The 23,069-nt window shown below is 35.8% G+C and overlaps 1 protein-coding gene across 3 annotated transcripts in view; it reads right to left on the minus strand.

The window, feature by feature from the left end:
- The window catches only part of LOC138709503 (actin depolymerising venom protein gelsolin 1-like), a 60,356-nt gene that overhangs the window by 28,682 nt on the left and 8,605 nt on the right, over positions 1 to 23,069 (minus strand). Inside the window, exons 2-4 of one of the 3 annotated variants that reach the window (XM_069840315.1) lie at positions 22,641 to 22,695; positions 7,118 to 7,280; positions 5,358 to 5,405 (exon numbers count right to left, since the gene is read on the minus strand). In XM_069840315.1, the coding sequence (XP_069696416.1) occupies positions 5,358 to 5,405; positions 7,118 to 7,280; positions 22,641 to 22,695 (266 nt within the window). Of the gene's footprint in view, positions 1 to 5,357; positions 5,406 to 7,117; positions 7,281 to 22,636; positions 22,714 to 23,069 lie in introns of those variants that run through there. The other 2 variants (XM_069840317.1, XM_069840316.1) reach the window with 2 other exon arrangements.

Below are 23,069 nucleotides of genomic sequence, written 5' to 3' on the forward strand. Positions count from 1 at the left end.
TCGAGTGGGATTTAATTGACTATTACACGATTAGAAGAAAGTATATAAAGATTAGAAGTAACGAAGTACTCCAATACAATAAAATACTACTTGACTTACGAAAATACAACTGTCTTCAAATGTATTATTGTACCATCTCAACATTACAAATATTACGCTAGATGCATGCTAGATGGCAGTGGTGTGTTATGATAAGTACAGATCAGGGGTGCCAACTATGGAATCTTCATTGAACTCTGTGGACGGTTACTAGTCAAGAAGGCTTTGTTGATTCAGTTTCATTTTTATTAAAACATTTGCATTCCACTTCAATTATTCGGATCCCAGTAATCAACGTCACTTTTCAGATGATTTTCAATAAATTTTAGTATTAAACAATCTCTGATACGTGACTATCCATAATATCATATAGCATAAGCGTGTTAGTTGGGAGGCCGGAGGGAAAAAGACCTTTGGGGAGGCCGAGACGTAGATGGGAAGATAATATTAAAATGGATTTGAGGGAGGTGGGATATGATGGTAGAGACTGGATTAATCTTGCTCAGGATAGGAACCAATGGCGGGCTTATGTGAGGGCGGCAATGAACCTCTGGGTTCCTTAAAAGCCAGTAAGTAAGTATAACATAACCTAAATAATATAAACAAGTGTTAGAAAAGTTTTAATTAGGGATGATGAAATAAACAAGTGAAGTTTTAATTAACGATGATGACATAAAAATAAACATGAATAATTTTAAAAGAAACAATTATTGAAAGTATAATTTTCAAATTTGAATGTTTTAGTGGTTGGTGTTTGTGTTTTATATTAGACGTGTGCGTAAAAGAAGTGGAACTCTTTAATGTACATGGTACATGGTGTAACCCTCAACTTATTCAGGATTTCCGAATGGTGCTTTTCATTTATTTGTAAATAGGGTTTCAGGGAAGCTGCATAGGTATGACCAGTGATCTTTATTAATTCTTGTTCTTGAATGCCAATGCGAGTCATATTTGAAAGTGCATTGACTGGAATGGTTTGTAATTTTCTGTTTTTTTTTTTTTTGACGTCCAGACCAGTGCAGTTCGAAATGTTGGCAAACAAAAAAAAAACAAATGCTAGGGTAGTGATAAAAATAAACAAATGCTAGGGTCGCGATAAAATTAAACAAATGCTAGGGACGCGATAAAATTGTGCGATAACCATCCATGATTGGTTGAAAGACATCCTTTCCTACCGTTTTATTGGTCAAAAGTAGTGTGACGTAGTAAAAGTGTAATAGTCATCAGAAATCACAAGAGGAAAATGTGACCTTATTGGGTAGGTATTCTTCGTCGTCACATTGTAACAATGATCCGAAGTCAGAGAACTTGAAAAGTAACAATATTATCATATTAAAAAGAAAGAAAAAGAATATGGAAAAAGTGACCGTGGATAATTTTAAAATCCTTAGCTTACAACAACAACAATAATAATACTAATAATAATAATAATAATAATAATAATAATAATAATAATAATAATATATCCTTTAAAATTATTTGTCAGACATTTCTGGATCCCCCAGGTCATTCTCTATTTGAGAACAGATGTTTAATTATTTAATAAATATGTAGTCCTCTATATCTTATCGGAGTCCTTCTGTATATTTATTATAAGTTCAGAACCTTTGTTCACTTCGCGGTTAGGTCATGACACTGATGCATCTCCAGATAAAACTTACGTAATGCTATAGCTTGTATGTGTGGAAAACAGTCAATTTCCATTAATAGTACAATATCATAGAAACCCATGAGCAATAAAATATCTTCAGACATGACATTATTATAGGCCTACTACATTACATATAAATAATAATTTGTAACCGACCCTTCTGATTTCTTTCTAGACACTTTCTTTTATGCAATAATAAACAGTCTACAATAATACACTATAGACCACTTTTTCACAGTAGATATAAATTGCAAGGCCTAAAATGGTATAAATAAATAACTAGACAGAAATCAATATAAAGCTAGTCGTTCATGAGTCATCAAGAAGCTTTGCGTAAGAAATTCCGTGTTTTATACCGGGTGTATAAAATATTACACCCACTATAAAGTAAAGGATTGTTTAGTTAGTCTACATTATAAGGAATAATTTTACACACAAAAACTTTGTCCGAAATATATTCTCTTCCGAGTTTACTGCCTTAAAATTGTATTCGTTCCTTGAATAACAATCCTTTTCTACACAGACGTTTTCCGAGTGGGTAAGTTGTTGAGTTTAATAAGAATAGTGTACTGTTCCTCAAATAAGAAATGATGATAAATTAATAGTCTTCTTTCTGGGACGGTAGCTCGTCATATCTTTCTAACACGAAGTCATTCAATGCTAACCTAGAGACAGAAAAGAAAGAGAGAGAGCGAGAGAGAGAAAGAGAGAGAGAGAAAGAAAGAGAGAGAGAGAGAGAGAGAGAGAAAGGGCTGGAATTTTTAAATAAAAATATATCTCATCATATATTAACATAAATGTATAAAATCTGAAGTGTGTATCGGAAGATGTGGTTTTGAACTATACCTACTAGTGTCGTGCAATATTCAAACATGAAAGGGGATTATCAAGGTATTACAAACTTCGCCCTACAGGAACTGGTAAGCATAAGAGACCGGAAGAAGAAGGAGATAGACCTAGAGTTCTACACCACATCAGCCATGCTAGACGACAGCTGGACCAGGGAGTGTAGGAGCCAGAGACACGTGACAACAAGATTCGCAATACACGGGTTTCATCATAAAATATGTGTGAACAACATGTTCCATGAACCGACCGAAGACTGCAGATGTGTGCTGTGCGGGCAAAGATGTAGGAAATACCACATCATAACGTGTGCGAAGAGAGTTAAACCAATAACAGACTATGGCAAAGACTAAACTTGGACATTAATGCTCAACTCGAGCGCATTTTTCTCATTATTATTACAAACTTCGCCCTACTTCATAGGCATCCAACAATACGTAGAAGTGAAGCATATGAACTAAAATACCGAATTCGTTTGCAATGTTTCTTCATTACGGTTTCTACATAATAATAATAATAATAATAATAATAATAATAATAATAATAATAATAATAATAATAATAATAATAATAATAAATATTACCACTAAATTACAAAGTTGCCAAAATCCTTGATGCCACTCTGCTGTCAATGCAATACCGGTACTGTAAAATCATATCTTTTTAAGTACAACTCCAAAAGAATCTGCTTCATATTTATAGATTGTTAATTATATTGACTTGAAACTTCAGAAAGAAGCATTTTACTTCTTTAACTATTCAATATGTTATTCCTCGTTAACTTGCTCTATTCCACATCACAACTCAGCATCCCAAATAAAGCTTGTCCCACATTCATAGGTACTGAATTACATAATTATAAAGCATTTCGTTTTAGCTAGAATAAAAAAAACGCATGCATTAAAACACAACATCTTGGAGTTGTCTTGGTTAGTAATTTAGAATCATACTATTGTTTCTGATTTCGTGTCTCTTCTACTAAATTGAATAAATCGGTTCTATTCTTATATCGAAGTTTCCGTCGACCTGGTTGGCGAGTTGGTATAGCGCTGGCCTTCTATCCCCAAGGTTGCGGGTTCGATCCCGGGCCAGGTCGATGGCATTTAAGTGTGCTTAAATGCGACAGGCTCATGTCAGTAGATTTACTGGCATGTAAAAGAACTCCTGCGGGACAAAATTCCGGCACATCCAGCGACGCTGATATAACCTCTGCAGTTGCGAGCGTCGTTAAATAAAACATAACATTAACATCGACGTTTCCCCCCAACCTTACTGACTGGATATTTCTTAAATTATAGGCTATATCTCTTCGATTAAATATCAAGTTTTCACTTAAGTATTTCAGTAAATATGGATACTGCCATCACTTGGTTTCACAATGTCGAAGAGACACAAGATGAAATTCAAATCAGATCTAATTATGAGTTTCATGAAGCCCAAAACACAAATCAGTCATGCTATTCATACGAATATAACTGCTGAAAAGCCACCTGAAACATGCTTTCTAATAAACAGATTCAGATTCGTTTTCTAATTTATAACTGTATTCATTTTTCTATTGACGTATTCAACTTTCCTCTCCAAGAAAATTATCTGTAGTCTATTCATAACACAGACATTGAGAGAAATGTATTATTACCTTATGACCTATATTTCCCTTGTTAAACAATCAAACACTTCAGTTTCATTATATGCTACTGACTGTGTACCTATTCGATTTTACTTGTTATCACTAGGTTTTTGTACTTCACCCTCATGACTTTACGTATTTTTTTAGATCTCTTAGTGCCCTATTGCTTTGAAGTCATGTTCCAGGCAAAGGAAGGAATTCAATTGAATTTAATAGCATGCAACATTTTTATTTTCAACTACGAGTAATACCGGTTCTAAAACATGAATTTACTGTGATTAAATCAAATAATTACAGCATAAATATTTTGTGCGAGATCGTGCGTATTTGCTTGGTTTCCGCACAAAACCAATCCGCGGAAAGTCTAAAATTCCACATTCAGCATTCCCAACCTAACACACATAACAATTTCCCTCTTCTTACCGCTTAAGTGACATATTGATTTTACTGCTTTAGGCTTTTAACATATTATTTTTAGAGACGTTCAATATAGTAATAATTATAAATTGGAAACTTACCACTGCAATTTCACCTAAATTGCACTGTTAATTATTGTTTTTAAATATTTGCAAAAATTAAGTAAACTCTACAACTCCACTAAAGTTACTGCATTCGTGATGCAAGTAACATTAAGGAAGCCGTGAAAAAATCAACACGATTCCAGACTCATCATAGACTGGGGGAGGGGGGGAAAGACAGACGTATATCACGGCCTGCTGGAGTATAGTAAACACAGAAAACATTTTAAAGCAACAATGTTGAAGATGGATATTTTTGTTTTGCAAATTTGCCGTCATTGAACAGAAACCAAGATGGAGATTTCATTGCAACTAATTAGAAATTCCTCTTTCAGGTATGTAATAAACGATCTTCGCACAAAATAATGTACGATACACGAGCAGTATGTTTTCTTTCAATTCTCGGAAATTAAAAAAGCTCAACTACGTTTCGCTTTTTTAAACTTTTCCTCGAACACGAAAACTTCAACATACCGCTCTTGTAACGCTTATTACTATTCTAGTTCAGATCGCCCATTATACAGCATAATTAATATGTTGAGATAATCCCAGCCGATCCAAATATATCTCCTTTTTTTTAATGAGACAAGCAGGATTAACAAATAATCAGGTCGTGTGCACCCATCCAATTGCAATACAAAAAGCCTCTTTTATGTAAGGGAAGTTTTCTTACCACTGAGGCAGACGTATCACCATTTATTGGCACGACCCGCCAAAGACACTGAAAACACAATGCAATCCCATTCACGAAGATCTAAATAATGAAACAATTATTTACAGACATTTCTAAAATAAAGTACATTTTGACATGAAGTTCACTATAAAACGTTTTACGTACATAATGTAGATCGATCGGGCGGCGCGCGACCGGCAAGAAGGTCATGCAACACGCGGCACACAGTCTCCCGCACGCTCGGCAGTCCAGTTCAGTGTCTTTGTAGGAGTGGTTGCGTTGAGGCTAGATTGCGTGTTATTCAGCTGATTGTGTTAGTGAAGTGTTTAGATTTAGGAGTGATTGTGTTGACGTTAGATTGCGTGTTATTCTTCTGACTCTATGAGTGAAGTGTTTAGATTTAGATTTAGGAGTGGTCTTTTGCAGCTGTTGCTATTCCAAACGAAAACATTAGGAAATTATTTGCAAATAGGCCTAAGTGTCGACTATTAAAAGTTTGGGTTAATTCAGTAAATTAAGTCCTCTCGATTTACTAGATCATAAGTCAGTCATTTTTAAATTGGAAGTACTATTTTTTAATGTCGCACCAATATTTAACGTTAATATTTTCCTCTGGGATTCATGGCGTGTTTAAAGAATATCTTTAATTTACTACAAATCTGAAAACTTTGATATATAAACAACGTTCCTATTTTCATTGAAACTATGATGGTAATTTACCATAGTTAATGACTGGTTTCGGGCATCTTCAAATTTCAAAGGTAAATTATAGTTTCAATTAACATAGGAAAGTTGTTTATGCTCGACCATGCCGAAATGTAGTAATTATACACCTGTTAGCAGTCCTTTAATGCATGTCATTAAAGTACACCTATTCATTAAAGTTCAGGTTTTCGATTATTCTCGGATATGCAATCGAAAGACGAGGGAAACGTCACGGAGGCTGGAAATCCAATACTGTCGCAGAAGGTTATGTTCTGTTACTATAATAATTAGCGTTAGTTGTAAATAATATTCAAATAAATTCAATTTGTCATCTCATTTTTCAATTCTAAATCAATTTCCAAGTTATACATTCTCTGCATTACATCAAGGTCAATGACATTATTGTTCCTCGGAAAAAATCAATACTTTCGCGTCTGCGCACATCTCACAATTTCGAGCTATGAACAAGATCACTTCCGATCTTCTGTCAGATACAAATAAAATGAATATTTCTGAATAATTTCAAGTTAGAAATATGGTCGAGCATAAAAAGTCGTATGACACTTATAAATGGTAATTAAGACGCTCGTATGAAAATTATGAAACTCGCTTGCGATCGTTTCATAAACAAACATACTTGCGTCTTAATTACTATCATTATAGGCTCGTTGCATAATGTACTATTATATATCAAATTTACCAAATCATTTGTGATAAAAGTATTAAAAGTGTATAATCAAGAAGTATATTTTAATTTATCTCTAAGATTTCTAGTAGGCCTATCTACTGCATTTCCATAAATAATAACAGAACTTGGGCATATCAGACATGCAACACAGCTTCATTGCAATACGTTGTGTCAGCGACTAAACAAACCACCTTTTCACAAACTTAATATCATCGTAATAATAATTAAGATTGTTTTTGCTTAAAAACAATTACAGTTACAAAATGAAATATAGGCCTACTTAATGATAAGAAGCAGTTTTATTTAATTTTGACTGTTCAATAAAATTCAAATAAGGTATGGATTTATTGGGAAAGAGTAGACTCACCTCTATTCTCCAGATTCTAACACCAGCTTGATTGCCAGCACCTACAAAAGCACTATCAACAACGACAGGCTTCGTCGTGACTGCGGCATTTACGACAAGCAGACAGAGCGATGCTACCACAGAAGCAAGAAGCAATCTCTGAATAATGGCCATTGTTGTGTTACTGAAAGGAACAAGAAAGAACACTTCATAAAATGTGTGTTTATATCCAATACCTACCCACTTTACTTGTGTGATTCGGATTCCACAAACTGCGACAGATGGCAGAACTGTGATCCATTTTTCAAGTTGCACACCACTTCGACGGGCCACGCTGTGCATGATGTATATTATCGCCGCGCTCTCATGGTGAACATTCGGCAGGTCTTTGAGCGGCCTCGTGCATAACATTCAGCACGTCTTTGAAATGTAATTGCATTATTGTTTTCAATTTCTTATGTCGCCGCTCCAATCACTCGCAACCAATAAGCTCCTTACATTATTAAATGACACCTACTTTTCTAATCCACGTGGACTAAAACCGAGGTTGCAATGTCTTGTGCTGAGGACGAACATTAAGGTATGTGATTAAAAATTATTATTAAAGAGTTATTATTAAGAGTTAAGAATGTCAATGTACTTGTATATGAAATAATCTATATATATATATATATATATATATATATATATATATATATATATATATATATATATATATATATAATTTCAACTGGTAATGGAAATTACGGGAAAACGGCTGAACGGATTTTAATAAATGATCCGTCATTTTGAAGCTTGGAACCCAAAGTTTTTCAGAAAAATAGTAGTTTTCAGTGAAATGTCAATTTTTCAACATAATTTTCCTATTTTACAAAATCCATCTGTCGTCAGTTTTGAAAACTAATTGCATTTCAGCATAAAACAAACACACACTACAATAAACAATATTACACGAAGGCCATGATCTGCAAGAATTCCGACATATTTAGAGCTCAAATTAAATTGGTTATTAAAACTTCAAGACTTAATGAAAATAATTTACAGGTCTGATTCTGTGGTGTAGGCCTATAATTTTCTGAGTACAGCTGTGTATTGGAAAAACTTGAGGTGGCTTTGATGACATTATTACCATTAGAAATTAAATATTATTATAGTTAATGCCATGCTGCGACTATTTTTAATTAATTATATATATTAATGCTATATTGATGATATGAAAGTGAAACGTTTTGGGGTTATATAAGTAGACGTAGAGAATATCTTAAATTAGGTCTTGGTTTCTATAATTTACTGAGTGGTGGCTATATGGTATATATAGTATATAGGCCTATTACTGAAAACTATAAAACTTACGTAAGATAATAATATTGTTATTAAAATCAAATATTTTCATAGTTAGTAATCAAGTGAGGTTGGGTCTTTTTCATATATTTAATGGCGGCGTGGTGTAGATATTTATAGGCCTATGCGTAATTCTCTTCAGTATTGTCCTGAGAGAGTGCAAAAATAGAGTTCCTAAGGAAAGACCAAAAGGAATTACTTACTGATAAAATAATAGTCCTACAAGATTTTGTAGTCTCCCGATCATTTCAGCAAGATCTCTTAGCAGGATAAAATGATTTTACCATCTACATTTCAAGGTATTTCACGAAACATGCAGCAGCTATACCAAGATTGTCTATTGTTCTAAATCATAGCAAACCTGACATTTTTTCAACTTTCTTCTACAATCCACAATGATCTGAAATAGCTATTGCTTTACTCCCACATGAAAAACCCACTGACCGTCCTGACATTGTTACTTGCGTTTTCGCGTTGAAACTCAAAAACTGAAGGTGGATAGGTCCAAGAAAAAATATTTGGCATAAAAAAACCATTCAGAGAGAATATGTTTCATTATTATGGAAGCAAATAACTTTCAAAATGTCTGGTATTCTTCAATGAAAATAAATCTAAAAAATTTTTATTTGAACGTCTAATGAACTTAGTTTGCAGCATTTGCTGTACAAGCCACTAGTAATAATAATAATAATAATAATAATAATAATAATAATAATAATAATAATAGTCATTTAACAATATAACAAACTAGTGCTTATTCTTATCGAGGAAGTAGACGTGACAACGTGACGCTTAAAGTGAAACATACAGAGCAACAATCGGTCGGCAAAATTATGTTTTAAAAGCACACCGAACATTAGAGATGGGAAAAGTTCTTATTTTCTCGTAACAGTTCCAACTGTTCCAGTTCCACGAAAATACTAGGTTCCAAATAACAGTTCCAAAATAACAGTACCACCATATATAGCCTACGCCGAAGTTAGCTCCACAGCACCGGTTCGAATCCCTCTCCTCCAGTGTTTTTACAAAATTTATTTATGTTAAAACCCTTTAGTCAAAGTAGTTTATGCAAACATTTGGGTAAAAAAGGCAAAAGTATAAGTCGAGGGCAATGAGAAAGTCCAGAAGTCATACTGACAGTATTGACACCACGAAACCAGTTACGTTATATTTATGCACGACGCCAGTTCAGGATTAAAAGTTGGTATTGATTTTGTCCCTGAAAATTGTTAAAAGTAGCCAGATCTAGTGACAAAGTCGCTAAATTGACAACACTGCAGCAACGGTTGTCATACTGTAGTTCCATACACTGCCGACTTGATGCTAGCTTCGCTGCACCTTTGAAAGCGAAGGGAGCATCACGTCGGCCGTGTTCCATAACATCGAGTATATTGTAACATGTAACAGCAAGTATTTTGTATAACAGGTACAGTACTACTAGTATGTAATGTAACAGTGATGGTTTGGAACAGGCCGTTACGTTATTTTATAGTCATAACTCATAATGCAGTTCCATAACATCGAGTATTTTTTGTAACAGCAAGTTATTTTTTGTAACAGCATGTATATTTTGTAACAGCAAGTATTTTGTATAACAGGAGTATTTAATGTAACAGTGGAAGAGCCACGTACTACTAGTACGTAATGTAACAGTGGTATTTAGGAACATGTACGTACGACTAGTATGCAGTACGATGTCATAATGAGTCGAGATGTGAATTCCTGGAAATGAAACCTTTTCTAATGCTAAATTGAATTCGTAGATCAGATTTGTTCGAAGCAGGAAATGTAATGTAATTTTAAATTACTTGTAAATTGGTGACGTAATCGAAATGGATCCCAGTGGTAAATAGAACCTAACCTATTCTTCCTCTTCTGCTTAGCTGAAGGTCATAGTAGTGATCAATTTCTCCAAAAATGCGTAAATAAAAGCTATAATCATTTCGGCCGTGCTAAAATTCATATTAATAATGTACCGTGATGAAGAATAATAATCTCATTGTAATGAAATATGAAAATTTACCGTTGTGCTTTTTTTTTAAAAAACAAAAGAACTTCAATAATAGTCATGTTTCAACAGACTTTAGTTTAATTTCAAGAATTGGTAATGAAACTGAAACTGTAAAATATTTGGAAATAAAACATAACCTATATATTTTCATCACCCTTGATAAAATTCACAATGTAGTTAATAATACAGGCATTGTGTTATTTGATAGAATCCTATACTCAATTAACATCAGTTCCAAGATAATGTGTACATTTTTTAAAGACTATCTTCGTATCTTTACTATTTATCTTTTACTTTAGTTTCCAACATTCATTTCAGTACGACGAAAGGATTCCCAATTCTGCTTTCAAACAGTGGCGCCAACTTATATGGGCTCGTGGAATCATGTTGTGAGATTTCTCGTCAAATGTTTGAGCCCACCCACTGTTTTCCAAAAGTTGGCGTCACTGCTTTTAATAGTACCAAACATGTTCCGTTCTGTGGAACAGGCGTTGTCATAATGTAGTTCCAAAGTGGAACGAGTATTTGTAACCGCAAGTATTTCGTACTAGCTCAGAGCAACACTGTTATTTTGGAACATAGTGTTCCAAGGTGCTGTTACTTTTTGGAACAGTTCCAAACAAGGAACGGTTCCAAAATAACTGTTACGTTATTTTTTCCCCACCTCTACCGCACATTATTGTATGATGCCGACATGTTAACCATGAGAGCGCGGCGATAATATCTGTGGAGAGTTATGTCGTGTACTAGGATGAGTGTATGTGTAAGTGTTCGTTTAAGTGTAATGTGGGGAATGGGTGAGGATGATGATGAAGATGAGGAAACCCGGTGCCGGCACGTAGCCTACTCCTGTCGAATAGCATAAAAGAGGTCGCCAGGCTTAACGTCCCCATCCGACGGACGAATCACTATCAACAGTGACATATGTCTTCTCTTCATATGCACGGCGGAGAGATTTGGGATTTAACCCAGGCATATTGGTGCTCAATCTAGTGATTAGAAGTTGTGTACTACCACCTCTCCTAGGCCCGAGGTAGAAATGTTATACGAAAATCTATGACCCCGCCGGGAATATAAGTATTAAAATATACTGTAGAATCAACAGTTATACAGAGTGTCCCAAATTGATGTCTACACTCTTTGAAATACTATTTCACAGCAAAGAAATGAGATAGAAATACGATTTTTGCGGTTTATGATTCAGAAGGCAGTGGAAAGCATGGAAACATGTTCATCTGTTTATAAACAAGCGTGGCAGTGTAATTATCGTTCGATGAACTTAAGTGGATACTGAAATGTTATTGGAAAGTGGAGAATGTTGTTGAGGTTCAACGACGTTAGAGGGTTGAATTTGGAACACAACCACCAACAAGGTTAACTATCACAAGAATCCGAGACAAGTTTCAAGTCAACTGAACAATGCAAGATGTGTTGAAAGGCCGGTGCGGAAGAAAGAGAATTTCCACCGATAACGAGAGTGTTGATGCAGTCATGCAGGCTTTTGCACAATCCCCAAAGAAGTCAATGAGGCAATGATCTCGTGAGATTGGTAACAGCACATCCAGTGTTCATCGAATTTTGCAGCTCAAAAATGGAAGCCTTACATTCCGAGACTTGTCCACGCACTAAATGAGGACGATCCAGAGGTGGATAGGACGAAGAGGAAGTGCTGCGGAGTTACCGCCTCGATCTTCGGATTTAAACCCTCCAGACTTCTACCTATAGGGAGCTCTAAAGGACACAGTGTACGCCACAAAACCACAAACACTGAAGGAACTGAGAGTTCAGATTGAATATGCTTGTAATGATATTCCATTAGCAACAATCCAGTTGGTCGCTGTGTTGTACGTCATTGTTAGGAGTGTACTATGGCGGAAGAAGGCCATTTTGAACATGTACGGGCTTAAAGAATACAAAACCGCAAAAATCATATTTCTATCTCATATCGTTGATGAGAAATAGCGTTTCAAAAGTGTGTACATCAATTTGGGACACACTGTATTTTTTTTCCATTTGCATACAGCAGCTCCTAGGTGAAGGAAAGGGGATGAGACCGTCTTATTTCAAATTGTTTTTACAAGTTAAATTTTTAAATATTAACTGCAAATGAGGAAAATGGAGTTTAATGTTACTAATTACTAATTAGCAGCAAAACAATTAATTACAACATGAAATATGAACTCCTGAATTTGCGTTTTCAACTCCAATTGCATTTCGTTGCTACCCAACCTTATTCCCATGGCTATCCTAATATTTCTGTGCCATTTACCATTAGCCATCATTATCATACCGATACAAACCAAAAATGTATTTAAAAATAGGCTTAAGGACTTTACTAATAGACGGTAGTATATTATACACACTGCTTAAAGGGTGTAATTGATATCTTGTTATTTGAAGTGTTCTATCAGTGAGGAAGTGTGTTGTGTCAGTGAAGTGTGTAGTGTCAGTGAAGTCTATTGTGTAAGTGAAGTGTGTTGGTGTCAGTGAAGTGTGTTGATGTCAGTGAAGTGGCTGTGCAATGTATTTGAACAGTGAAATGTTTAGAAGTGTTTGTGAAATCAGGTGGAACCAGTGCAGTGAGTCAGTTGACAGCGAAATGCGTAGTGCCGAAAGGTACTTGTGCAGGTATGAACTTGTCACACTCGTGGGTTTTAGTTCGAACTTAGGGTTAAGATACAAATTAGATTTACTTTAAATGTTATTTTAAGTGACCATGCTTCATTTAATTTAGGATGCTCCTTGTTATTATTATTATTATTATTATTATTATTATTATTATTATTATATTATTAATTATTGTTTTTATTAGTTGTGTTTATTATTAATTGTCATTATTGAGTGTAATTAGTTACCACTGCCACCCATTTGCAGTGTGAATAAATACATACACAGTCCACACCTGTGGAGTAACGGTCAGCGCGTCTGGCCGCGAAACCAGGTGGCCCGGGTTCGATTCCCGGTCGGGGCAAGTTACTTGGTTGAGGTTGTTTCGGGGTTTTCCCTCAACCCAATATGAGCAAATGCTGGGTAACTTTCGGTGCTGGACCCCGGACTCATTTCATCGGCATTATCACCTTCATCTCATTCAGACGCTAAATAACCTAAGCTGTTGATAAAGCGTCATAAAATAACCTACTAAAATAAAAAAATACATACACATACACAATGCAAATATTATAAACCTATCTCTGCATTATCTGGTGTATCGCTATACATTTATCTTATAACTTCGATTCGTTAGTCCATTGGACAAAAAGTCTAGAATTATTCTAGGCCCAGTATGTCGAAGTGTAATGTTAACTACTATTTGTCTCCCCCCCCCCAAGATTAAGGTCTACCGCTATAGAGTAACGGTTAGCATGCCTGAAGGTGAAACAAGCGGGCCTGGTTCAAGTTCTGGTTGCGACGAGTTACCTAGGTGAGGTTTCTCCGGGGTTTTCCCTCAACCCATTAAGATCAAATGCCGGGAAACTTTCGGCGCTGGACCCTGAACTCATTTCACTGGCATTATCACCATCTTATATCACCATCTCACTCAGACGCTAGATAACCATAGCAGTTGATAAAGCGTCGTAAAATAACCAATTAGAAAAACCGAGATTAAGGAAGCTTGTGAACTCTCAACTCACTTTCTTTGCGTGTGCATGTGGAAAAGTACTTTGCTCTATGTACTACGAACCAACAGAACAAAACTATAGGAACTTGTTTTATATTTTGTAAAAAAGAAACGAAGGTTGAACGAGTTTTTATTGCCGAGAGAAATAATGCCAAGCCAGTTGCTGATGCTCCAAGCAGTACAGCTGTGGCCATTAGAAAAGCCTGCTTCTTGCATCAAAACAATTGTGTTCTCTAATTTTAATGAATATCTTTACAGGAGTGAATTTTAATAGACTATTGCTAAGAATCATGGGAAATGTAGCGTAATAGCGTAATATTTTAAACGGTTTGTTTATTATCAACTATGAATTCGTAGTTTATGTAGTGCCTCATGTATACTTTATTGAAAATATGGTACTCTTGCACCTTCAAGGAAAAATAGGAAAGGCAATAGTACACTAGAATTTGTTCATAATTTGCGAGAATATAATATACAGAGGAAAATCGAAATTATGGCGGCCTGTTACTTGTTCGTGCTGCTAGGCCTACCGCTCGTGGCACTGAATTGGCCAATGAGGAAAGAATCACAAAAAAATAATGTCCATAAAATCTACATGAATTATGAGGAGAATCAGAACTCATGTGGAAATAAATTGCATCCTACTTTTTAAGACTTACTTACTTACTTACTTATTTTTAAGGAACTGGCTTTAAGCCCGCCATCGGTCCCTATCCCGTGCAAGATTAATCCAGTCTCTATCATCATATCCCACCTCCCTCAAATCCATTTTAATTTATCTTCCCATCTACGTCTCGGCCTCCCAAATGGTCTTTTTCCCTCCGGCCTCCCAACTAACACTCTATATGCATTTCTGGATTCGCCCATAGGTGCTACATGCCCTGCCCATCTCAAACGTCTGGATTTAATGTTCCTAATTATGTCAGGTGAAGAATACAATGCGTGCAGTTCTGTGTTGTGTAACTTTCTCCATTCTCCTGTAACTTCATCCCGCTTAGCCCCAAATATTTTCCTAAGAACCTTATTCTCAAACACCCTTAATCTCTGTTCCTTTCTCAAAGTGAGAGTCCAAGTTTCACAACCATACAGAACAACCGGTAATATAACTGTTTTATAAATTCAAATTTTTTAGATTTTTTGACAGCAGACTGGATGACAAAAGTTTCTCAACCGAATAATAACAGGCATTTCCCATATTTATTCTGTGTTTAATTTCCTCCGGAGTGTCATTTATATTTGTTACTGTTGCTCCAAGATATTTGAATTTTTCCACCTCTTCGAAGGATAAATCTCCAATTTTTATATTTCCATTTCGTACAATATTCTGGTCACGAGACATAATCATATACTTAGTCTTTTCGGGATTTACTTCCAACCCTATCGCTTTAAGGCTGATTCACAATAAACCAGGAACAAAAACGACAACGAGAACGAGAACGGAAATATTGTTAAAATAAATGCATTTAAATACAAGTATTCACAATTAACTATTGTGAATGCTCACATTTAAATACATTCATTTTAACATTATTTCCGTTCTCGTTTTTGTTGTCGTTTGCTGTTTATTGTAAACCAGCCTTTACTTGCTTCAACTAGAATTTCCGCGTTTTCCCTAATCGTTTGTGTATTTTCTCCTAACATATTCACGTCATCCGCATAGACAAGAAGCTGATGTAACCCGTTCAATTCCAAACCCTCTGTGTTACCCTGAACTTTCCTAATGGCATATTCTAGAGCGAAGTTAAAAAGTAGAGGTGACACTTTTTAAGCCATTATTTGAAATAGAAATTTCAACTCGCATTCCTATTACCACGTGCTCTACCTGCAAGTTGTGAAATGTTGACTACAATATTTTCAAGATGGAGCTACTCTGGACAGTTCCACTTTAAGATGTGATATCAATTCCAATGAGTAGGAAGACTGCTGATGTCTCTGGGCAAATATACTATAATAGGTTGTATGAACGAAGGCTTTGAAATCCATATGTGGATAATGACAAGGTTACAATATCCTTTGTGAAGTAGGCTATTTGGACTTGTGAAGGCCACGAAGCATTTATTCGTGAGCAATTTCCTTATTTGAGATCTTTCTTACGTAACGTTTTCACGAGTTCTAAATTGTACTAAGGCAAATAGGTCACCTATCAAAACAATAAAAAATGCGTCAACTTTTATATTGTAAGACATAGGGCCGCCGACAGAATTTATGGGCCCCTATGCAATACTGTACTCGGACCCCCGTTGAAAAAAGTAACAATTACAAGTTACCAGTTATTCTAATCATAATGATTATTTGCAAAATAAATAAAAGATAACTTAAAAATATACACTTTTATTACGTTGAAAACTTTTAGCCAAACTTCATATTAGCACAATATATTATATTCATAAAACATTATTCTTAAACACCTGTATTTTCTAACTTGCAGTCCAACGTCAACAAACAACTCTCCTTGACTTCACTGATGCAAAATCATCAATTATGTTATCAAAATTTAAGGACTTAGCAAGATCGCTCTCCAGACTAAGGAGCCAAGGTTACTCAGTCGTTCTTGACACATTGTTTATCTGAATACATTTTTTATTTCCTTCATTTTGCTTAAGGATCTTTCAGCATCAGCAACTGTCACAGGAATTGTGTAGAATATTCTAATGATTATACAAATATTTGGAAATAAACTGTCCAGTTTTAATTCCCTTAGCCTTTTTAGGAGATTCATAGGTTTCAGTGGGGTTGGCCCTAAATTAGAGGCATGAATTGATTTTAAATATTTCGGCTCATCACTGATCTCTTTATTAATATCTTCATAATATTTTTCACGCAGTCTAGCACCCATATTAATATCTTCCAATTTTTTCTGTCTCTCCTTGTGCTTCTTAGCTCCCGACTTATGCCTGTACTTGTCCATTGTGCAGTTAAACTATAACCAGTAACACTAATGAACAGAATTTACTAGACAAACGACAAAGAAAAGACAAACGTTTCGACTCGAAACATACAATGTACTGAAAAAGAAACGTATCCTGCGACTTCGGTTTGGAGAGTACACTAGCATATTGTGGTGGGCCAGCGGGGATTTGGTAGTTAAAAAGGACAAGCCAATAAATAATTGAACGTGTTCAGTACAAGCGACGGGAACATACTTCAGGCAAATGCTGGGGGCCTCAATTGTCGTGTCGGTGAACGTTAATGCGGGAAACCGATATTCTATTGTATAAAAGTCAAATATTTATATATGAAGTGGTAATTTGTATTAATTCTACTATTGTTGAGTCAATATGTCAAATTTATGTAACAAATGTTCTTACAAAATTTTATAGTACCCGTATGTATCTACGAATAATTATTCGTGATAATAAAAGGTAATCAGACTCAATCTGACGGGCCCTTATTGCTCACGGGCCCATATGCACTCGCCCCCTTTGCCCCCCCTTCTCGGCGGCCCTCACTAAGACATGTTTCACATAAAAACAGTACAAGATTTTTCCAAGTGCGTCTTTTAAGTCTCGGAACCCTATCGCGTGTTCGTATAATCATGTTAGCTCGAAAGTCCAGAAATGAACTTCAGTGGTCCTACTGTCGTCCTCAGTAATCAAATCATGCTCTATCTTGCTTTCATGCTTTCCATAGGATCCAAAAGTGGGGAAGGGCTCGATTCTGGCCGAAAGCGATGGACTTTTGCGGGGCGGTAAGAGTTTTCAGAGCGACTCCTTTAAAATCGAAATTAGCTAAATGTCCCGGTTTGTAGATTTTACTTAATAAGCATAAGTAATCACTTCGTGATTCAAGACGGCGCCTTGTTCCGTCGGACCCCGGCCACTTACTCGCTCGTAATGAGTGCACCTCTGTACATAATGTGTTGGACATTGTGCCACTATCACATATTCTGTGACAGTACAGGAGGATAGTCCACCAAAGGGGGACAAGAGCGGTAGAACTTAAACTGACAAGGAGAGGACACGCTCTGTATATCACCGAATGGAATAAGATTGTGTGAGATGAAAGTACAAGACGTACTGTTTAAAGTCATACCTGGTATGGGTGGCCAATGATCCCTCGTTTTGGAAATATTGGCTATTGTTTGTGACATACTTCCGTTAGGTGCTCAATAGGGAAGCATTAGAATGTGTAACAGCGTAGCCATATGGTTGGATGCTGAGTTGTTATCCAGGCAACCTAAGTTCGAATCTTAACTGGTCCTATATTTGTTTTCTTTTAATAATGATTAATATTGTGATCACAGTTATCTATTTATATATATCATATTTCTCAATGTATTGAACGCTTCATCATGTTTTAAACAAATTATAATTAACTAACATTGTATTGTAAAGGATAAACAATGAAATATTGCTCATGTAGGCAGGTAAGATGTGTCACTGGTGTCTGTTCTGTTTCTGTAGCAGCTATTCCACTTCATTGTGTCCCGATTCATTATGATAAATGTCATAAGAACACACAAAACATACATATTTCCTGCACCATGCACAGCAAATGAAAGAAGGTTGTCCACAGTCACACACATTTTTCCGCACTTCTACTGCGAAACAGATATCATTCACATTCACGAACACTTCTCATTCGTTTATTAATTTTGATGCATACCACGCATATTTCAACATGGCTTTGAATATAGGAGCTGACAATTGAAAGTGAATAAAAAATTTTAAAAATTAACAATAATAATAATAATAATAATAATAATAATAATAATAATAATAATAATAATAATAATAATAATAATATCAAGCTTTAAAAAATGAGAAGGCATTAGGATTCGAACTCAAGTTGCCTGGATGACAACTAAGCATCCAACCATATGAGCTACGCCGTTACACAGTCCAATGTTTTCCTATTAGACACCTAACGGAAGTATGTCACAAACAATAGCCTATATTTTCAAAACGAAGGGTCATTGGCCTCCCATACCGAGTATGACTTTAAACAGTACGTCTCATACTTTCATGTCACAAAATCTTATTTAATTCTGTGATATACAGAGCGTGTCCTCTCCTTGTGAGAGGGATTCAATCCGGCATCGGAATTGGAATCCGGTGTGGCTTAGTGGATAAAGCGTCAGCACGTAGAGCTGAAAACCCGGGTTCGAGTCCCGGTGCTGGAGAGAATTATTCTCTGTTCTACCCATTCTTCACTCTCATTAATTATTTTACTCACATTAGGGTTATAGGTCAGATAGGCCTAAATAAAAAAATAACACAAATTGCATAATTTTTACAATAATAATCTTGATTATGATACATTTTGTAGGAAAATCTATTCTCCTACAACCAATAATTGCTGAAGTCAAATTTTCTAGCCGTATAAACAGAGGACATTACAACAATGTTCATCCCTGAAGTCCATCTCTGAAAGTGATCGCTATTTAGGAGCTAGAGATCTAATGAAATGATACAATGATATAACAACATCAACAACTTATGCCATTAGAAGAAAAAAAGTTTCTCGCAGTTTGAAATGCTCCAATACCCGCAGATATATAGAGTTATTATTATCAAAGGTGCTATAAAACAGCAGCCCTGCGTGGTTTGCGCGCACGTAACCGTTTCTCCCGCGCAATCGACCTCCAGTAGCCATATGGTATTCAGTGTGCTTAGAAGTCGTGTAATGAAACTCTCAATTCTTCAATTTGTACAACGTTAGTGTATAAAGTTGAGTGATTATTGTGTATTTAGGTAATACCTAGCAAAAAGTCTCACTGTGTGAACGTGTGTATATGTACAATATATACATAAAAGGCAGAAGGTCGTGTGCGAAAACAAGATGAAAATTTCGAATAAAGTTTCCAAACAGACCTGTGCCTTCTGCCAAAACAATTAGACGACTCACTAAAAGGATCGAAAATCAAGCAGAAAGCGTAGTGTTCTTATGCGGAACGATTGTCAGTTTACTTCCAATAAGATTCCGCCATTGCTCATACAGCTGCCGTGTCAATGAGGGAACTGAGGCGTATTTTCGGTACGAGGCTAATCAGTAATAATTTGTGGCCTCCACGAAGTCCAGATATAATACCCTGTGACTTTTATTTATGGGGAACATAAAAGATAGGGTTTATAGGAAAAAATCCTCATTCTATAGATGAACTAAAATACTATAAACGAGAAGAAATCCAGAGAGTTGTTCATACGTTCATCAGAAGAAGTCAGTTGTGTGTGGCGGCAAATGTGGGCCATTTTCAGCAACAACTGTGAGCATGGTAAGTCCAAATTATCGAACATTTATTGTTGAAGAAGCGCCGGAAAAATGGATATGCGCTCGCCGGAAACCACGCAGGTCGCGGCTGCCGGTCAGCTGCTCTTTTCTGGGACCTATGATAATAATAGCTCCGTACAAGCCAATCAGAGAAAGTCAGCTGTTAAGATAGGCGTATATTATTGACATTGATTCGAATTCGAATCTCATTTTGCCAATGACAAATTAAGTAAGTAAAGCAGTAACCAATACGCCATCTAAGAATGGCTCACGAGATAAGTTGTGTATAAGATTGATTACATAGAGTACAAAATAATAAGAAGAAACGATATCCGACTGGCATTGAATTTGAGATAAACTTAAAATACATTTGATTCGGTGTTCTTATTTATTTTAGTAGGTTATTTTACAACACTTTATCAATATCTTTGGTTATTTAGTGTCTGAATGAGATGAAGGTGATAATGCCGTTGAAATGAGTCCGGAGTCCAACATCGGATGTTACCCAGCATTTGCTCACATTGGGTTGAGGGAAAACCTCGGAAAAACCCTCAACCAGGTAACTTGCCCCGAGCGAGAATCGAATCCGGGCTACTTGGTTTCGCGGCCAGACGTGCTAGCCGTTACTCTAAGGTGTGGACTTGATTCGGTATATATTTTAAAAATAATAGGTCGTTCGATTACTGAGAAAAATAATCGTTTATCAGATTAAACCGGCAAGCAAAAATAACCGGTAATTAACCGGTTGTCAAAATAATTAAGTAGTAAGGCCGTGTCTCAAAGCTACATTTTCAGCTGAAGTGAACTAGATTGTTGACTATATAGCCGGATATGACGTCAGAAGTTATGATCCAAAGCTACGTAGTGAACAGCAATCAAGTCCGTAGTAGCTAGTAAACGAAAATGCTTGGTCTGAGGCCGTGTCTCAAAGCTACATTTTCAGCTGAAGTGAACTAGAATGTTGACTAAATAGCCGGATGTGACGTCACAAGACATGATCCAAAGCTACATAGTCCATAGCAATCAAGTCCGTAGTAGCTAGTCAACGAAAATGCTTGCTTGATTGATGACTTGTTCACTAAACAAACATGGATACCTCATCAGCAAATGGGGTTATGAAATCTGAAAATGCTTTGGAAGTGAAAGAATGTAAATATAATGTAGAATAACACGTTAACTTTGAACACTCATATTGTTAGTACCTTCTGTAGAATGTTTTAAACATTACTGTAATATATTAAGCCCTTATCATTTCCACATAACTCGTAATGAAACTGCATTAGGACACTGCCTTCTTAATTTAGTGCTGCACCGTAATGTCATGGTTTTCAGAAAAATAATCTATGAAGAAGGCCATGTTTCAAGCATACATGTTCAAAGCTCCCTAGTGTGTAGTTTACAAGTCACCTAGTTGCTAGTCACTAGTGTGTAGTATGGACTTGAGCTTTGAGACACGGCCTTAATTGATGACTTGTTCACTAAACAAACATGGATACCTCATCAGCAATTGGGGTTATGAAATCTGAAAATGCTTTGAAAGTGAAATAATTTAAATATAATGTAGAATAACACGTTAACTTTGAACATTGACATTGTTAGTACCTTCTGTACAATGTTTTAAACATTATTGTGATATATTAACTCCTTATCTCTTCCACATAATTCGCAATGAAACTGCATTAGGACACTGCCTTCTTAATTTAGTGCTGCATCGTGATGTCATGGTTTTTAGAAAAATAATCTATGAAGAAGGCCATGTTTCAAGCATAAAATTTATTTAATGTCCAAAGCTCCCTTGTGTGTAGTTTACAAGTCATCTAGTTGCTAGTCACTAGTGTGTAATATGGACTTGAGCTTTGAGACACGGCCTAATTAACTAATTATGGTAGCAGTAATAGTAGTATTAGTTGCTGCTACTGCTACTACTATAGTAGTAGTCGTCGTAGCAATGTAGAATCTACTACTCCCTTCGAATATTATGTTTACTATAATGCAGATCTATTCAATTCAATTAATTCGAAGAGGAAAAAAGCAATCCACAGAAAACGCATTGTTTACAACAGAAGTAAATATCAATGTGCAATTTACCTAAGATAACCAAATGACAACGGAAGACATGTAGAATAATTTGACGAGTTAAATTGTTTAAACTTCTAAAAATTTTTATGCATTCCGATATGAAATGCGTTAAGTTCTTTCAGTGCAGTAAATTTTGATTTCCTTTCAATGCAGTATATTTAGGCCTATACTCGTACATGTGCATAATGCTTAAGAGACGTTTCTGCATTGCATACTACATACTGTAAAATGGTTTACAACGAACAATGAATTCGATTTTGTAAAAGGTTGCTTTACTTACGTACGTCAAGGGACGACCTTCCAAGATGAAGCTGCACGAATGACTGCGATCAGTGCGATCTGTAAGGAGGTTGATATATATCACATGGGAGGGTTCCTCGGACATTGCGTAAAGCCAACCGGGCAGTAGGTCTGGGTCAAAAATCAAAGGGGCCTTTTTAAGGTAAAATGTTTACACTTCATGTTGATTGCACGGGTTTTTTTATAAACACAAACTTAAGTTCTCAGAACCTTGTTTAGGAGTATGAATAAACTGTTTGTTTGTAGTCTGTACTTTTCTATTCAGTTATTCCTAGATTTCAAAAAGGCGTATGACTCGGTTAAGAGAGAAGCTTTATATGATATTCTTATTGAATTTGGTATTCCCAAGAAACTAGTTCGATTAATTAAAATGTGTCTTAGTGAAATTTACAGCAGAGTCCGTATAGGCCAGT

This window comes from Periplaneta americana, chromosome 11 (genome assembly GCF_040183065.1).
Source record: "Periplaneta americana isolate PAMFEO1 chromosome 11, P.americana_PAMFEO1_priV1, whole genome shotgun sequence".
NCBI classification, from domain to species: Eukaryota; Metazoa; Arthropoda; class Insecta; order Blattodea; family Blattidae; genus Periplaneta; species Periplaneta americana.